General features: G+C 37.0%; 1 protein-coding gene across 3 annotated transcripts in view; it reads right to left on the bottom strand.

The window, feature by feature from the left end:
• The window catches only part of fgd (faciogenital dysplasia), a 50027-nt gene that overhangs the window by 5804 nt on the left and 26187 nt on the right, over nt 1–18036 (bottom strand). For 2 of the 3 annotated variants that reach the window (XM_046870861.1, XM_046870860.1), the window contains exons 2-14: nt 14151–14312; nt 10974–11154; nt 8778–9396; nt 5526–5621; nt 4841–4977; nt 4276–4432; nt 3686–3824; nt 2937–2995; nt 2421–2567; nt 2180–2272; nt 1980–2059; nt 1752–1782; nt 571–675 (exon numbers count right to left, since the gene is read on the bottom strand). In XM_046870861.1, the coding sequence (XP_046726817.1) occupies nt 571–675; nt 1752–1782; nt 1980–2059; nt 2180–2272; nt 2421–2567; nt 2937–2995; nt 3686–3824; nt 4276–4432; nt 4841–4977; nt 5526–5621; nt 8778–9396; nt 10974–11154; nt 14151–14312 (2006 nt within the window). The remainder of the gene's footprint in view (nt 1–570; nt 676–1751; nt 1783–1979; nt 2060–2179; nt 2273–2420; nt 2568–2936; nt 2996–3685; nt 3825–4275; nt 4433–4840; nt 4978–5525; nt 5622–8777; nt 9397–10973; nt 11155–14150; nt 14313–18036) is intronic. The other variant, XM_046870862.1, reaches the window with a different exon arrangement.

The following is an 18036-nucleotide window of genomic DNA, read 5'->3' on the forward strand; positions in this document are numbered from 1 at the left end:
GGTGAAGATGCTGAGATTTTCATTGGGAGTGACGAGGATGGCAGGATTAGAAAAGTGACAGCGCATGTAGGACGTTTTGGAGACAAGGTGAGGGGGGTGAGATTGAGATGGTTTGGACACGTGCAGAGGAGGGACATGGGGTATATTGGTAGGAGAATGCTGAGAATGGAGCCGCCAGGAAGGAGGAAAGGGGAAATCCAAGGAGGAGGTTTATGGATGTGGTGAGGGAAAACAGGGGGGTATGGAGACGGATGATCCACTGTGGCGACCCCTAATGGGAGAAGTCGAAAGAAAAATATATTTAAAAGAAAGTGAACAGTCAAAGTTAGCAATCCTTGTCCAAAATCTAGGCTTTCAGAACTGGAGTTGATTGTGGGCAGCATATTCGAATTCATGATGCGCTTGTAATTTTGCTCGTTTGTCATGCTTATGTAACTTGTTTGTGTTTAACGTCCCAAATATGTCCATAATTATAGAGCTGAATAAAAAAAAACTCAACAATTGAGACGTGGACAGACAAAAGAGACATAATTAAATTCACAAGCAATAAACACAAAAAGAATAATGTACCGGTGAGTCAGGTGTGTGTTCTTCATCACGGGATAAGGAGCTGCTGAAGGCTTTATTAAATGTCTCGCTTTTCTGTTTCTGTTTATCTACTGTGGCCAAAATGACCTAAGAAAGAGAAAGCACATATAGGGAAAGAACAAAAGAGAGGTGGGGATAGTTGTTATTCATTTTATATATATATATATATATATATATATATATATATATATATATATATATATATATATATATATATATATATATATATATAAGAATGTGTGTGTGTGTGTGTGTGTGTGTGTGTGTGTGTAAGACATACACTATATTGCCAAAAGTATTGGGTCACCTGACCTTCCTTCTATATGTGGTTCTTCTCCAAACTGTTACCACAAAGCTGGAGGCACTCAATTGTATAGGACGTCTATAGATGCGCTATAATACAATTTGGTGTTCACTTGAACTTGGAAACCCAAACCTGTTTCAGCATGGCAATGCCCCTGTGCCCAAAGTGAGCTCCATGAAGATCTGGATTACATGCTTTGGAGAGGCTTTGGAACACTGACCCCAGGCCTTTCGTAATACCCTTGTGGCTGATAACACCAATATCTATAAGCACACTCTAGTGGAATATCTTCCCAGAAGAGTGGAGGGAATTATAAGGGAAAACTGGGACTAAATGTGGAATGCAATGCAATGCAAAAAAAAAAAAAATCACATAACATACTTATTACCAGGTGACCCAAAATGTTTGGCAATATAGTGTATGACATCCAGCAAAGTCGTATTTAAATTGGGCCAATCAGTATAAAGCTGCAGAAACATTTTGTGCAACCTGAACACATACCAAATAACAAATTTGACTACAACAAGGTCTGCTGATTATTTTTTTATAAAGATTTTATTTTACCATTCCCGTTGGCTGTACCAAACAATTAATCATCTATTTACATAGTGTCTTGTTTAAGTATGTAGTTATTAACCAGGTCTGTTAGTGATTGGTTTAAATGATTGTTTAGCACTAGTACCAAGTTGCTGAATATTCTGTCTCTACCTGTTTTCCTAACCACTTATACAGGCCTATTCTACCCAGCACTACTCCTTCTGCTAAATATGTCACTCTCTTTTTCTATCACTTCCTGTGTGTCAGTCTGAATCTAACTGTGTGTGCATGTCACTCTTTCTGTGCAACACAAAAATCTTACTTGGATCCACTCCTGCTTTTCTTCTGCATTTCTGTAAATGAGAACAACAGTGATAAAGTAAAAACGTGCACCCACACTCACATAGGCATATATATATATATATATATATATATATATATATATATATATATATATATATATATATATATACACACACACACACACACACACACACACACACACACGCACACGCACACGCACACAATAACACACACAGTACACACATACCTGGCCTGTAGCTCAAGAGAGCGCTTCTTGCCAACAATGGTAAAGGTGTGGGCGAGGTTCTGCTTTGCAACGTCCTGAACCTGAAATATTACATTAAATATCACTTATTAACTCTTGCAAGCACACATACTTGCTTATTTACATAAACCTATCAAAGAAAGAGTTAATTTTATCTTAAAAATCATCAAACACAACTATACCCCCATGCCTGCGATGTCAATTCTCTCCCTGACACTAAACTTCTGTCCCATCAGGCGCAGTTTAGGCACACAATACAGCAGCATGTTATTGAACTGTGAAGAGAAAGCACAGACAATTCAAACGATGAATAAGTGCTGATGTCTTTGTTTCAGCTAAATCTGTTCAGAAATATCTGGAGTCTGTTTCAGAAGCTTCATTTTTAAGAGGAGACTGAACAGTGACTCATGAATAAAGACTCACCAGATAAAGATATCTGTCTTGGGCTGTGCCATTTTTCGCAGACATCTTCTTTATATGACCCTCTTTGATAAGTTCATTAGCCGGATTAACGATGTCGTCCTCCCCACCCAACCGTTCATACACCTCCAGCAGCTTATTCATCTTCTCCTAATGATGCACACACAACATTAAACCCCCCCTTAGGTCATATGATTTTTGTTTGCCTTTTAAGAAACGTGTCATTTTACACACCAGGGCTGGAGAGACTACATAGGTTTTTAAAGTTTCTGGCAACATTGATTATCAGATTTATTAAATGAAGAGCAAAAAACAAATCACCCTTCATTTGAAAAAGGTCAAAGGATTACGATCAGGAACAGAGAAATACAAGCAGAGAGGGAGACAACAAAAACAAAACCGAAGGAGTGAGAACGCGCTAGATACGCATTTGAGTGTGTGAGAAGTATCAGAAACAGGAAGTGGAAACCGTACATCCTGTCTGACAACATGATGAGTGCAATATAAGCCTACACCTACCATCTTCTTAATAGCAGCATTAGAATGGTTAGCTGCTGTGGAGATCAAATCCAGAGCCTCTGAAAAAGCGAGAGAGAAAACTTCAATGTTTTTAAAGTATCTGATGACTGATTTATTGCATGAATTAAATGACAAACACACACAGGATGGAAATGAACACCCTTTTTTAACAGCACTAGAACGTGTTGCTTGTAGACACTCACAGATAAAGAAAAGATAACAAATGGAATGTCATTTTATTGCTATATAATGAGCACACTAAAATGCAGCTCATAAGGTTCATTTGAGCTTATCGGGAATATTTCTGTAATGTAAATTATACAGTACATCATTCAATGTATCATTCTGATATTTGTTCATAAGAAGAATAGTTTCAAGATTTGTTGATGGTTCCAATATCATGCATTTTTATCAAGTCTAAAGAAAGGAAATGCTATACAAGTTTGTTTAGGCAATTTGAGTAATATTTAAGTATCATCTTTTCTTACTTTTCATCCAATACAGGATGTAATAAGGGCCAAATACTGTACACAAAGATATTTCTACTCTGCAATTTAAAGGGAACACGATGAAAGGAAGAGGAAGCGTAACACACACACACACACACACACACACACACACACACACACACACACACACACACACACACACACACACACACACATTGCACTCACATGAACTTACAAACACATACACACCCAAACATGGGGGAAAAAAAAGGTTCTGAACCTGGTCACTGGTCAACTTACTCTCTGCATCTTTCCTATCTGGTGCATCACTGGGCAGTTTCTTCAGGTAGTCTTTGAGGAGGAGCTCATAACGAGGAATACGCTGCACTGGCTCTAGCATGTGATGCTGCAATGTCAAGTTACCACATACATCCTGCTTCTGCATGGCCACAAATACACATGCACATGAAACAGCTTAGTATTCATTAGCTAAAAAGGAAAAAAAATAATTTCACATACAATCTACACTCTACAAGCCCACTGAAGGTATGCAGAGGTATCAAGGACCAGCAGTAGATTCTTTCCATTGCTAGATGCAAATCAGTGCCTAGTGGAAGCACCCCTCAAGATACCTCACCCTTGGGCTTTGCTTATATTTTCAGATCAACTGACATGTTTTGCCTCATGTATCCCACCCCTTTACAATAGCAATTATAACAAAAGAATCAATGTTTATTTCCGTCTTCTGTAAGTATTACGGCTGATCAGTGTGTTCTTGACTAACACAGGGTTTATTCACAGCTATAAAAAACTTGTCTGCTTTATATAACCATATATGCACATTTTATAACCAGCTCACAAATCACACACATCCATACACTGACTCTGACCTGGATATTCTGAACCGTGCTTTTAAAATTGGTTGACTTCTGGGTCCATGTGTTGACCAGGTCCATTGCAGGGTCAAAGTTTTTCACGTATTCTCCGTACATCTTCATAAAGGGAGCTAACTTCTGCAGGATGTCACCTATACGTGGATTTGTGTTCCTGTAAAGCAGTCAGATCCACAAGTGTGTTGTTACATGTACTGTACAGTATTGATCTTGCAAATCCAAAAAACAGATTCCTCAAAACATAAAGTCATAAGCATTTAGGTACACACCCACTCTATTTTGTCGGACAGCCGATACATGTACCATTCAATAACAACCGACATTTTGAAATAAAAGTTCAGCCATAATGCACATGCTGCTTTTGCTATCAAAGTGACCCGTTCTCAGGAATATCTAAAACACCATATGGTAGGTTTTTATTATTTCTGCTGTGTTCTGATTTATACTAATGAGCTATATACCATAAGTAAAACTGCAGGTAACTTGAATTGTTCTCTTTTTTATGTAATACTTTAAAAAGGGGGGAAAAAAATCTTCTTGTGCAAAAATAAGGAAATCTCACCATTCTTGAGTAATTCGCATCTGTAGCTCGGGCAGCAGGAATTGATAGTGGAAGCGGTAGATGGAGGAGATGTTTGAGAAGATTCCATTAATTACATCTATAGGAATCCCTGCCTCTGTCAACTTAGTACAGAACACCTATAATGAGAGAAAGAGAGAGACACACAGACAAAGAGAAAGAGAATGAGACAGATACAGCACTGCGTAAAAAAAAAGCTTTATAAACTCATGCATACCAGTAACTGGATAAAATATGTAGCCCATATATAAAAGACATTACATTTATCCATTATGTCCTGTTAGCAACCTATCAAGAGGTACCCACTAACCCAGGAACCCAGTTTAGTTTATTAGAATTAAAACTATATTGATTTCTCCTTTCTGGTTGCTGTGATAAACTTGGGAAGCCAAGTTGAGTCTAAAATACTGAAAGATCCCGTTTTAGATTTGCTCAATTTGTACAATATATCACAATTATATTACTTAATAAAATGTTTACAAGTACTGATTTTATATTTAACTTGTTTTTGAAGGGAGTACAGAAAAATGATGGGTATTAATGGTAGAGTGGTTTTGGTTACAAATGTACTTGGGCTAAAAGCAAGAGGTTACAGAGAAGGACGTACTGTAAAAAGCCTGAAACAGGAAGCAGAGTGTAAGGCAGTGTATGTGTGTTTGATATATACCTGATCTAGCAGGTTAAGTCTTTTGACGTATGCTTCCTCTGTATGGAGGAGCTCTTGTGCTATATTAAACAGCTTCTGAGACTCGGACTGCACCACCTGTGGAAACAAATGATATTGGAAAAGAAACATTACCCTCAACACCTAGACAAGGCTCACTGAAGCTTCCTTGAAGGTCTTCGAAGAATTTAAACATAATAAAAAAGCTTTCTTTGCACAATCATATGTTTCTATCCTTATCCAAACAAAGGGATAATCCTCTTGTGTTTCTTCTCCAAACTGTTACCACAGTGTTGGAGGCAAGCAATTGTATAGAATGCCTTTGGATGTGTTAGCATTAAACCTTCACTTCATTTGAACTTGGAGACCCAAACCTGTTCCTGCATAACAATATACCTGTGCACAAAGCCAGCTCTATAAAGATATGGTTGTAGTGGGTTAGAGTAGAAGATATTCATTGGTATACTATAAAGCTTTAACCTCAAACTTACTGAACACCTTTGGGATACATTAGAACTCTGACAGCACCCAAGGCCTCCTCACCCGTATGTACCTGACTTTACTAACACTCTTGTGGCTAAATGAGCACAGATCTCCTTGACCACACTCCAAAATCCTCCCAGAAGGGTGGAATTTATTATAAGAGCAAACGGGCACTAAATGTTCATTTGAATTGGATGTTTAAAAAGCACATACACATCTTATGCTCAGGTATCCACAAACTTTTGTCCATACAGTATATATGCATCACAGTGTGGCATTTTCTTAATTCCTTCAAGCTGCCAATGTGTCTGATGGATCCTAACATCCTCTGTGTTTGTACAGAATTGTTTTTTTTCTTCTTGTGAACGTCAAAAAAAAGGTTCAGTCCAATAATCTGAATCACATGCACAGCCTAAAATGCCCCCTAATTACGTTTTACTTTCATATCATTTCATTTCTACACTGGTTTCCACACATCCATGGTCTAAAATTTATAACACTTCCTAACCGCTTATAACACTTCCTAATGCTCCAATAGCATTATTAATTTTGTGCTTTCTTTGGTGCTCATGAATTAGCTGTAGGTTTGAAAAAGGTGTAAAATAAACAAAAACTTTTAATACTATTAAAGCTCTAATGGTGATGCATTTATTGCATGTGACCACAAAAGTGCCCCCACACACACATATACACACACATAGCAGGCTGAGAATATGGACATGAGGGTTGAAGGGTAGAGACAAAGTGAGTGTAAAGATATGTATGGCAACAAAAGCAAACACTTAACATTTTGTAAGTCTGACTATAAGGCTTATACATACAGACATGCATATCTTTGTATATACATACTGTACATACATACAAAAATTATACATAGAACATCGCTGCATATCATTAAGATTTTTCCCTTTATGTATTATTTAGTCTCTCCTTTCTGTAAATGTATCACACCATGACAGCTAAATCACTAAAAATGTCACGCCTCTCTCACTTGTGCACACAATCTCACACACAGACACACAAAAACCCAGACAAACTGAGGCTGTTGGGGAGTGTGTGTGTGTGTGTGTGTGTGTGTGTTTGAGTGAGTATGTGTGTGTAAATGTGTAGGGTGTTTCCGGTGGAGATCGGTATGAAAGAACGAATGCTTCCTGACACACCTGGATTACCAACAAAAAAAAAAAAAAAAAAAAAAAAAAAAAAGAAACACACCAACACTTGCCATCTGATTTACTACTTACAAAATCTTTATATGGTTTTCTATATTATCCTTATTTAACATTAAGTTGCTTACAATAATTCCTAAACTCATCACAATCATTCAAGATTCAAAGACATCGCATTCATTCTAGATTCTATATAATCTAAATGTGTGTCCTTGACCATCTTATTATAAAACAAAACAGCTCATGTTATAAAGAGTTGGCGGAGACTGGAGACTTCTGTCTTTGCTTTCATCTAAAGTGGCATTGGACCCGTACCTGTGGTGGCTTCCAATGCTTTGTTCCTAATATGACTTAAAACATATCCATTCAAACTCTAAAAGCTTTTCAGCAAAATGCAAATGATTGAAGAAGGAAGTACAGTGAAAGATATGATCAACTAGACATACACTAGCTGAAGAAAAAGCAAACACCAATACGGGTTTTGCCTGTAACCTGTCGAGAATTCAAAACAGGAAGACACAAAGGTATAAACAAAAGGCAGCATGAACGTAAATGACACTTCTGACTACAACCACGCCGGAACCTACTGACATAACTTGTTAACAAAGAGAAAGAGCAATTTCATTTCCCCTGGAGCTATGACAGGATGGGTGAATGAAGAATGAAGAAGCTGAAGCAGGTAAAGGAGTGGCTGTGTTTTCCAAACCTACATTTTCCCTTTACTCTTGATGAAGTCATTGTTTGGTATGCACATATATTCAAACAGCCAATTGAAAATAATGAGAAATATAAATGAGTTATTCCTGTACATATGACTTCCTATTTACTGTTTTGCTGTCACCATAGTAAAAAGTTTTGGTCTCGACAGTAAAGTTGGCTGAGCTGATGGTAAACCAAATAACAACCAATAAACAAACAAAAACCATACATGCACCAATGTGTGACACACTATCAGGTTAAGGAACAGCTTCTTCTATTAAGCAGTCAATCTACTTGGCAGAGGTGATCGCTCTTCCCCAAGACCTCATTGGTCATGGACTAATTATATACACTTTGCACAGGTTGGCATCTCATCCTACAATAGCCTTCCAGATCCTAGTGTACTCTCGTGTATTTGATTACATTATTCCATGTCTCTAGATTCATGTTACTTGTACAACATGTTATTTGCACAGTCACTTTGAACTTCACTGCCATCTTACATCATTTGTCTTTCTTTTAACTATGCCGAAACGTGCTACTTTACTATTTGCATCTCTGGTTAGATGCAAAATGGGTTTAGTTGTATTTGTACTAGCATACTGTGCAATGACAAAGTTTAATCAAATCTAACCTTTGCGTGCAAGTCAGCTCGTCTCTGCAGACAGCTAGACCAGAGCCTGGGCAAGATGTCAGTTCTAATATGTAATTTTGTGGGACATTAAACTTATCAAAACCACACCAGCTGCCTTAGGGAGCAAGACAAACGGGAAAAACAGGAAGTTGACATGAATGTTAGCAAAAGATATACTGAACACTATGCCTTATGTCCAACACTATGCCAATGGCACAAGTGCCACACTTGAATATCTAGTGTGTGTATGTATGTATACTATGTATATCTTACTTTCACTTCTAGGCTCTCTGGTTCTTCGCTGCTCCCTTCATCTAAGTCGCTATCTTCGTCCTGTGTCGAGTCCCGCTTATTGCTAGTGGTGACACAAGACACGCTCTCTGTTTCTGTGGCTATGCTGTCGTTCCTTTCTTCCTCTTCGATGGGAACCTCGTTTGGAAAAACCTCTCCTTCGGCACCACAGGATGGACTGTCTATCCCGCTGTCACGATTTGGTATCTTCCCGTTTGCCTCCGGCAGGTCGTCAACCTGAACTGCACACGGGCCGCCTATTAAAATCCCAACATCATGTCCTGTGTGAATATTGTTATGATCAGCGTCTCCATTGTTGTAGGTGTCGTTAGAATCACCTTGAGTTATGTCCAAATCCCCACTGTGGCATTCTTGGTCAAGTTTGTCTTGACTGCCCGTGTCTTTTACACAGTCTTTTTGTAAAAAGCCTAAAGCAGGCAGGTCCTTTTTAAATGCAATTTCATCCACGAAGAATGCGTTCTCAGAGTCCTTCACCTCTGAATCATTAAAGTGAGGCTGTTCTGAGATTTCAGGTGCTGGAGTCTCCATCCTCAGGTGCAACCGGAAGCCACTTTTGGGATGGACTCCCAGAATCGGGGCCCTACGAGAGAACAAACATGTATACATCATCATCTGGTATTTCTTCATTCTTTCGAAGTAAATAAAATGGTAGGATTGAAAAGCCGGTGCTATTCAGCAAGTCTTTGTTTATATGCTCTGCGTATGAATCATAGTTCAAATAAAGACTGACTTAAGCACCGTTCAATAGGAAGTAAACGAATAAAAGCTTTTGAGAACAAAGTTACCAAATCAGTCTAACCAAAGGGTATCTCTAATGCCAGAAATAAAGGTTCCAAACTGCTACTTTTGTGGTACATGATCTATATCACTTACCTGGAAAAATGCACCTTCATCTCTAGCATTCAGACTAAAGCGCTAAACTGACCCCTAAGGACTATTTATGTGCCTTAATAACCTACATAATATTCCATTTGACAAGTTATTCAATATACACTACAGTACAAAAGAAAGATTGCATTAATGGCAACATTAATGGACAACTTCAGACATACAAAAAGTATGTAAGAATGTAGACTAATAATTTGTAGTCTAAACTGCTTATTTGGAAACAAGCATTATCTTTCAGATAGTATCACTAATCACCAGCAGTATGAAAGTACTTACTGTGCAACCTACTTAAAGTTGATCTAGCTGTATCACACAGTGCAGAAATTCAAATGAAACTGAAAGACAATGCAATGCTCTGGTATTTAAGCAAAAAAAGTATATGAATTGTCTATGTTTTTGGCCAATGTATTGCATGTATTGCAAATTACATACACAATTGTACCATGATTAAGTTGTTACATTAGAGCATTAGTATGCACAGTTTCAGTGGGTTTATTTTGCAACTAGTCATCCATTGCAGACTGCGTTACAGTGCAACATAAGCAGTAGAGCTAACTAAATGTTATGTAAGTTGAAAAAAGTTGCAATGTTAGTATCTGGGACTCATTTATATTACAAAAACACTATCAGGAACAAAGTCTTGTTGAAAACCAGCATGCTGTTACACATGCGATATAACATGGAAAAAAAAAAGTACTTTTTAACCACTGTCATGACACACTTCTGTACTGTAAAACACCAAAATTCATTGTAGCTGTTTGTTCTTAGATTATAGAACAACCATAACAGACAATTGGGCAAAGTAATTAATATTTAGACTGCATGCGTTGTGTGTATATATATATATATATATATATATATATATATATATATATATATATATATATATATATATATATATATATATACACACAACGCATGCAGTCTAAATATTAATTACTTTGCCCAATTGTCTGTTATGGTTGTTCTATAATACATATTAGAAACATTTTACTCTAAAGTGCTACCACTTTAAGACAATTCAAACAGGAAAAAGTATTTGAATTTGAGGCAAAACCAGACATTAGTAACAAGTAGCTACTACAAAAAAAAACCCAGTTCTGCTGATGAAGAACGTATATCTGCAGACAAAGCTGAACGAACACACACACACACACACACACACACACACACACACACAGTGTAGCAGGTATATTGTGCACTCCAACAATACGACATGAACATCACAACCACTGAAAAGATACACACATACAAATACTTCATCCTTACCTGGAGTTTTCAAACTTCTCAATGAGGAGACAGACACTCTTAGCAGGATGTTTCTGCTGCTTGGGTGCGAATGCTTTTGGTTTGGGCGGAGGTACTGGAAGAGGGCGACAAGGCGCTGGAGGGATTCGCTGTGGTCGCTTGTCCTCCCGCAAAGCCAGCAAATGTGTGGGTTTAGGGGGCACTAAGAGGAAAAGGATCCAAATAAAAATAAATAATCAAGAAAAAAAAAAAGAAGTCAGACACGACATTGCAGTACGACGATAAACCACTCCAAGTTACACAACATATAGCCATGTGATGAAGCCTCCATATTGTTATATCCAGATCCACCCATTATAGATCAGAGTTCTAAACACACAACAGAAAGATGCAGACAGGCTGTTCACACAACCAAAAGCTTCCTGCTTATGGACAGGAAGTAAAAGTCAGTCGAACTGTAGTTGCACAAGAAGACACTCATCTGAACACGAACCCACAAAGTTTTATTCGGCCTTTCGGCATCAACTCAGAAGTGTCAATGCATATATAAGCACAGCATGCAAAATGTATAAAATTAGTCTGTGTGGTGTAGAACATGAGATGGTATGATATGGTGACTGTGTGCGACAGTTGGGGTTGTGTGCAGATATGTGCAGGCTTTCTGAGCGGTGTTTTTCACTTCCTTCCTCTATCTTACTACTACTGAAAAAAAGACTTCAGACAAACACTCAACACTCAAGTGTTCTAAAAGCACGAGAATTAACAGGTGATGAAAGTCTTGCTTTATTTTTTTTAACCATTAAATCACAATTTATACAAATTACTTTTTTGTAGTTCTGGTCACTGTGATGCTGTGGTTCTTGTAACACAGAACCCTTATCTCAGCTAGAAACTAGAAGCTGAATGCATACAAAACATACTAATATACCAATGTATCTAAAAGCTCAAAGCTGTGCACTTTATACTTCCCTCGTCTCTGTTACTGATAGCAAGAATGTATATCAAATATCTCTGAAGCAAAGACATCCAGAAAAGATATATATAAAATAAAAGCTAAATAAATAAAAAAAATAATACTATATATATTTTTTTATTATAATATTGCATAAAACTAAAAAAACAATTAACATATTTATATGATTCCATAAAACTAATAACCAATTAAATGGTTATTGCCCATGCAAACAAAGGAACATATTAATTATGATATAACTAAAAATGCACTCTGACAATTGTTTAAAAACCAAATACCATCAAAACGACTAATTTAAATTTCATTCTCGTCTCACAATGCCCCCTAGTGGAATGCTCTGAAGGTTTTAGTATTATTTAAATGCTGTTTAGATCCAGGAAGCCAATCAACCAAAAAACACGTCTAAGATATTCAGATGTTTACAATAAACATAGTGAGCTTGGACAGTAGGTGCAAAACCAAAAGTAACATGAAATTGAAATGAGAAAATATACATGTTATGTCATTTTTGAATATATGAGAATGTTTAAGAAGACAAAGACAAGATTATATTTTTGAACATGGCTAGAACTCAAACCTCGTGAAGAAAGGTACTTATTTTATTTAAATTTAAAAACCTACAATTTAAGTGTTTAAATTAAAATCTCAGTAATAATGAACATAAAGTTGGACATATTATTACACCAAAAGGCTCTTTGTACACTGTTCCAGCTTGACACTGCTCTTGTGCACAAAGTGGGCCATTAGGATATGGGTTTGGAGTTGATCTTGAATGGCCTAATATAGAGCTCTGAACACCTTTGAGATAAATTGGAATGCTGACTGTATCCCAGGCCTCTTCACCTACATCACTACCTGATTTTACTAACACTCTTGATGCTGAATAAGCACAAATCTCCACAAGTACACTCCAGAATCTAGTGGAACATTCTCCCAGGATAGTGAACGTTATTATAACAACAAATAGGGGATGGGATGTTAAATAAAGCCCATATGAATCTTATAGTCATGTATCCAACAAACAATTGTCCATATAATGTATTTTCTTCCCATAATGGCTTCATGCCTTACAAGTATGTAATATTGCAAGTATGTAAAATCCTCCTTTTATGGTTTCATTAATGTTCCTCCCATTTTCACTTCTTTAAATAATAGTGGTGTTTCATTATCTCGATAAAATGCTCCTCTGTGCAAAGTGTAGCTTTGGGGTGATGTATAGGAGCATTTATTTTTGAAATAGGTAACGTTAGTTGCAGTTCCAAAGGTTCTGCATTCCTAGCACAGTTAAAAGAGTGGGTTTGATCAGTCGTGTTATATTAAGTCACACATAATGCTCCCAGATGTTCCTTCTATAAAGTTTTTTTTTTGTTGTTTCTCTGGGGTCAGACTGCTTCTTGTAAAACATAACACTAAACATGATTGATTAGAACCAAAAACCCTTTTCTAAACTGAAGCAAAGAGGCTAAAGTACTCTTACACACTGAAAGAACTTAATTTTTACAAGGTGGGACAGGAAAAGAGAAAAAAATCTTTATAATATAGAACATACACTATGCGGACAAAACTATTGGGACGCCTGCATTTTCCAGCCTTATACGATTTTTCTCCAAACAACTTTACAGGATGTCTTAGGTTGTAATAGCATTACATTACTAAAAGACCCAAACCTTTTCCAGCATCATGCCCCTGTGCAGAACTTTAGCTCCATAAAGGTATGCTTTACATGCATTTTAGTGAAATATCTTGAGTGGCCTGCTATAGAACTCTGACCTCAATCATCTGAACATGAATTGGCATGCTGACTGCACCTCCACAAATACACACTCCAGACTCTAGTGGAACATCTTCCCAGAAACATGCAGGTTACTAAGAAGAGTAATGTGGAATAAGTATATACTGTATATATACAGTGTTTGTTTTCTTGGTCAAAGAAAATCTTTATGCTGTTAATTTACCCAGGTTGTTGCAAATAAACAAATGGAACATGCATGTGTGTTTAAAAAACGATAAAAGACTGGGTGTTTCGAACCTTTGACAGGCAGTGAAATATACAATTAAAGTGTATATGATTACAACTGTGCATATATATAACTGATTTTGCTTAAGGAGGATTGGGACAGCCCTTGGAGTGTGTTGTGAAGTGAAAGCAACACAGTGAGCATTCAACATGTCCAAGCAAACAAAGCTTTTGTCAGATACCTGGATAAATATGTATCAGGATATACCTTGAGGTCTCTGTGATGCTGGCTTTCTCTGCGTGGCTGAGGGATCGTGGCAGGGCTTCACAACGACGTGCTTGTGACATGATCTGGAAAGAGGTGAGGTTTTCTTTTCCAACAACAAATCCAATGATCCACAGGAATACTGTAAGAGCGAGGTTGCCAGATCTAGGTAGAGAGGAGAAGGAGCAGCTAAGAACCAAAACAAACAAAATGCTTCTTTTTCTTTAAAACATACACAATAATAGAGGAAAGGCTTGACATATAGCTAGATTAAAAGCTCTCTCAGGCAGAGAAGGACAAAGAATCAAAAATACTTTGATTCACTCATCACTTTGCCAATAAGTTTTGAATGACCAAATTTTCATTATTGCTACATATAATATTGTATTTATGGTATTATTTCCTCTCTATTAGCATTGTGTTTTTTTCTTTACATGATGGCTATCAGCATGGTTACAGATGCCTATATTGTCAAACTATATGCATAATACTATATTACAAATGATGATAAACACCACTTTGCATGCCCTTTTTGCCCTGCATTACTGAATATTTGAGTTTATTCATCTGTGTATACACACAGACGTACATGCAGACACTCATACGTCCATCTGTCAGCTCTCCCTGATATTTACAGTGCTGTAGGCTAATATGTAATAGGCATTCCTCTTTTCCCATTAAAGAACTCATTCACTTCCCAACCCAGCACTCCCATCTGCTACAGGAATCCCACTAGCCCTTCTCTAAAAGCAGCAGTGAGAAATTTTACCAAGTCCCTAGTGGAAAGAAATCCTTTTCCAACTCCAAAGACAAACCCCTAAAGGAAAGGCAAAATTATCATAGATCAAATCTGCCACTGGGCAATTTCATTTTAAATTCATTTTCCAAAATGGGAACAGAAATTATTACTGAAAAGTTCGGTAGTAATTCAAGAAATCTCATGTAAAATAGGACAAGGCCTATTTCACATCATGACCTATTAAAACCATATTTCTCATTTGACGGATATAAGGCAGGTCCTAACTATGTAAGGATTTCCGTCTCCATTATTACAGAGAAAACTACATATACAAGTTAAACCTATAACCACTAATTCAATTCATATTACAACTGCATGCCTTAACCAAACATATTGTAAAACAAATTCTGTATAATGACCAGACGTTTTTCTGAAGAAACAATATAGGGGCTAAAGCTGTATATCATAAATGTTAGTATCTGTTCACAACCATCCAAACATATAGCTGAAGTACATTCCTGAAATGAAAAAAATATTAATAAATGCCATCCAAATTTGTAGCTTTGTTTAATTTAGAATAAAAAATAACAAGAAAATGACCTACATCATAATAAGCAATCAAATCTGCATAACACTGTTGTAAACTGTTTTAAAGAAATCAGTTGTAAACTTTCTTTCCTTTTTCTGTAAAAGAAAAGAACCCTTTGTTGGGGAAATATACAACTCAGCTCACCTACCAGTACGCTTTGCAATTCTCAGTCTGGTCCTTGATCTTCCTCGAGTTCAGAAATGAATGAATAAATAAATGAATAAATACATAAATAAATAAATACAAGGGATGATGACAAAAGTAAACAAGATGAATGGGTTTCCTTTGCTCCTTTGTGTAATTCCGAAGCTGTTTAATGTCTAATTCCAAGTCAGTTTAATCCATTTTTCTCACTAAACACTCCCCCTGAAACTGCTTCTCCATGGAGCTGGGGTTTGGCGTGTTTGTGAAGTAACTGCACATCCAGTTCCCTCCCTCTACAAACCTGCTATTTCAGCACAACACACACACACACACACACAAACACACGCCCTCCTGTTGCCAGGTGAGCGTGCAAAAAAAATCACTTAAGCTGTCACACTGCACCTGCTGTCCTAAGCAGTCAAGAAAAATGCCCGCCAAACCTGCTCTACATGCAAGATGTGTGTTTGTGTGTGTGTGTGTGTGTGTGTGTGTGTGTGTGTGAGTGTGAGAGAGAGAGAGAGAGAGAGAGAGAGAGAGAGAGAGAGAGAGAAAAAAAAAGAGAAAAAGGAGAGAACTGGCAGTAAGAACTCTAAGATGCAATGTATTATTTCTGAAGGAGTGTGTGTGTGTGGGGGTATTGTTGCAGCATGTAAACATATTGTAAGCAAAAATTTATAAAAATCTAATGCCATTTCTGTTACTATTAAATTTGCTGTACTATGATGGACACTTCCATGTTTTTTTTTTTTTTACAGATTATTCATAGCCAATGCTATTCATTAGAAATGCTTAGAAATGTTTGGGTGCCCAAATAAAGTAGTACAGAACGATAAGAAACTACCGTACATCTTTATAAACTGAAATATACCACACACCCACTTCCCCTTATGCTTTGTCTGTAGTTCAGATAAAAGAACGTTGCCTGCAGCAATTTGATTTATCAACTCACCCTTCAGCAGTTTGCCCAAACGTGTTTTTGTAAGTTTGTAGTTTGTATATACTTTTTGTATATTAAGTATACAGCATCACTGCAGAGTGATGATCACTGCACACTGGCTCAAGCAGAGGGAAAGCTACTTACTGTAGGTGAGGAAAAAGCAAATGTATTTTCTCACATGAATATTTTTTAAAGCTCTCTTTGCTTCAGCACTCTAAACTCTGGGAAAGTTACTAGTTGGTATGTTAGAGCTTGCTCAGATGCCTATCACAGTAGCAGTAAGTGTTAGTATATGGCTCCAATACAGACCACGTTTGGCCTCCTTCCATAACCACATAACAGAAACACCATTAAATAGAACAGATTGACAAAGAGAGAAAGAAAGACAGAAATAATGTAGAGACAATGTTCAATTAAATTTCCAGCAGCCCCTTAATAAAATTGGTGGTATAATCTCAAAGGCATAAGTTATACATATGTTTTGGTGGTTGGCTAAATTAATAGAAAATGGATTTTTTTTTAATGAAGAAAATGCTGACTAGTAGAAAGAAAAGTACAGGTCTTCCAGATGAAAAGATACAGCACACACAGATGCACTTAGGCATACTTAAACCAGACCAGAGGGAGATACTGTTGTTTTTCTTTCCGCCTCTGTCTATCTACTTCTCTAAATGATTCAGTTTTTGTGTCTGTGACAGGAAAAAAAAAAACGAGAACAAAGAGTGCAAAAGTAGGCTAAGACTAAAGCCAGGTCATTGAAAATCAGGGCTATTGAATTAGTTCAGAGTGTGGGCTTGATTACAAAAAAACAATACCATGTGGGACCCAACATGTTTATTTTTGTACTAGCAAAGTGGCCAAAGTAATAGTGCATCCATCTGTTTAGCACAGACCTGTAGCATAAAACATGAGAATGGCCTGTTTAAATGAAAAGGTCCATTAAAAATGAAGGGATAATTTTTGAGCATCTCCACTTACTTTTTTTTAGAATATGATGCTAAATTATCATAAGGTGTATTTTGGTTTTAATGACGATCTTCCCCAAAGCACTGTAAACCAAATCTCAGCTCTTTTGATTGTTGGTGTACAGATTGTTTAACCCAAAATGTACCTCTAGGTGTCTAATAACGATCAGAAGCACACCTGCAAACCTCTTTACATTGACCTTATTATGACACAGTTACAAAATACAAAATCTCCCAATGTTATATCTTCATGGAACTGGCTTTGTGCATAGGGGCATAGTGATGCTGGAACAGGTTTGGGCATCCTAGTTTGAGGGAAAATAAAACTGGCACCACATCCCATACAATTGTGTGCTTCCAACTTTGTGGTAACAGTTTGGGGAAGAACTACAAATGACTAAGTATTACTTGTATTGTGAAATATGTTGTATGTTACTAAAAGTTGATCAGATAGAGATGTTCTTTTAATTTCACAGAGTCACCATTCTATGGTCAGAATGTGGTCTAATACATTT

This window comes from Silurus meridionalis, chromosome 17 (genome assembly GCF_014805685.1).
Source record: "Silurus meridionalis isolate SWU-2019-XX chromosome 17, ASM1480568v1, whole genome shotgun sequence".
Lineage (NCBI taxonomy): Eukaryota > Metazoa > Chordata > Actinopteri > Siluriformes > Siluridae > Silurus > Silurus meridionalis.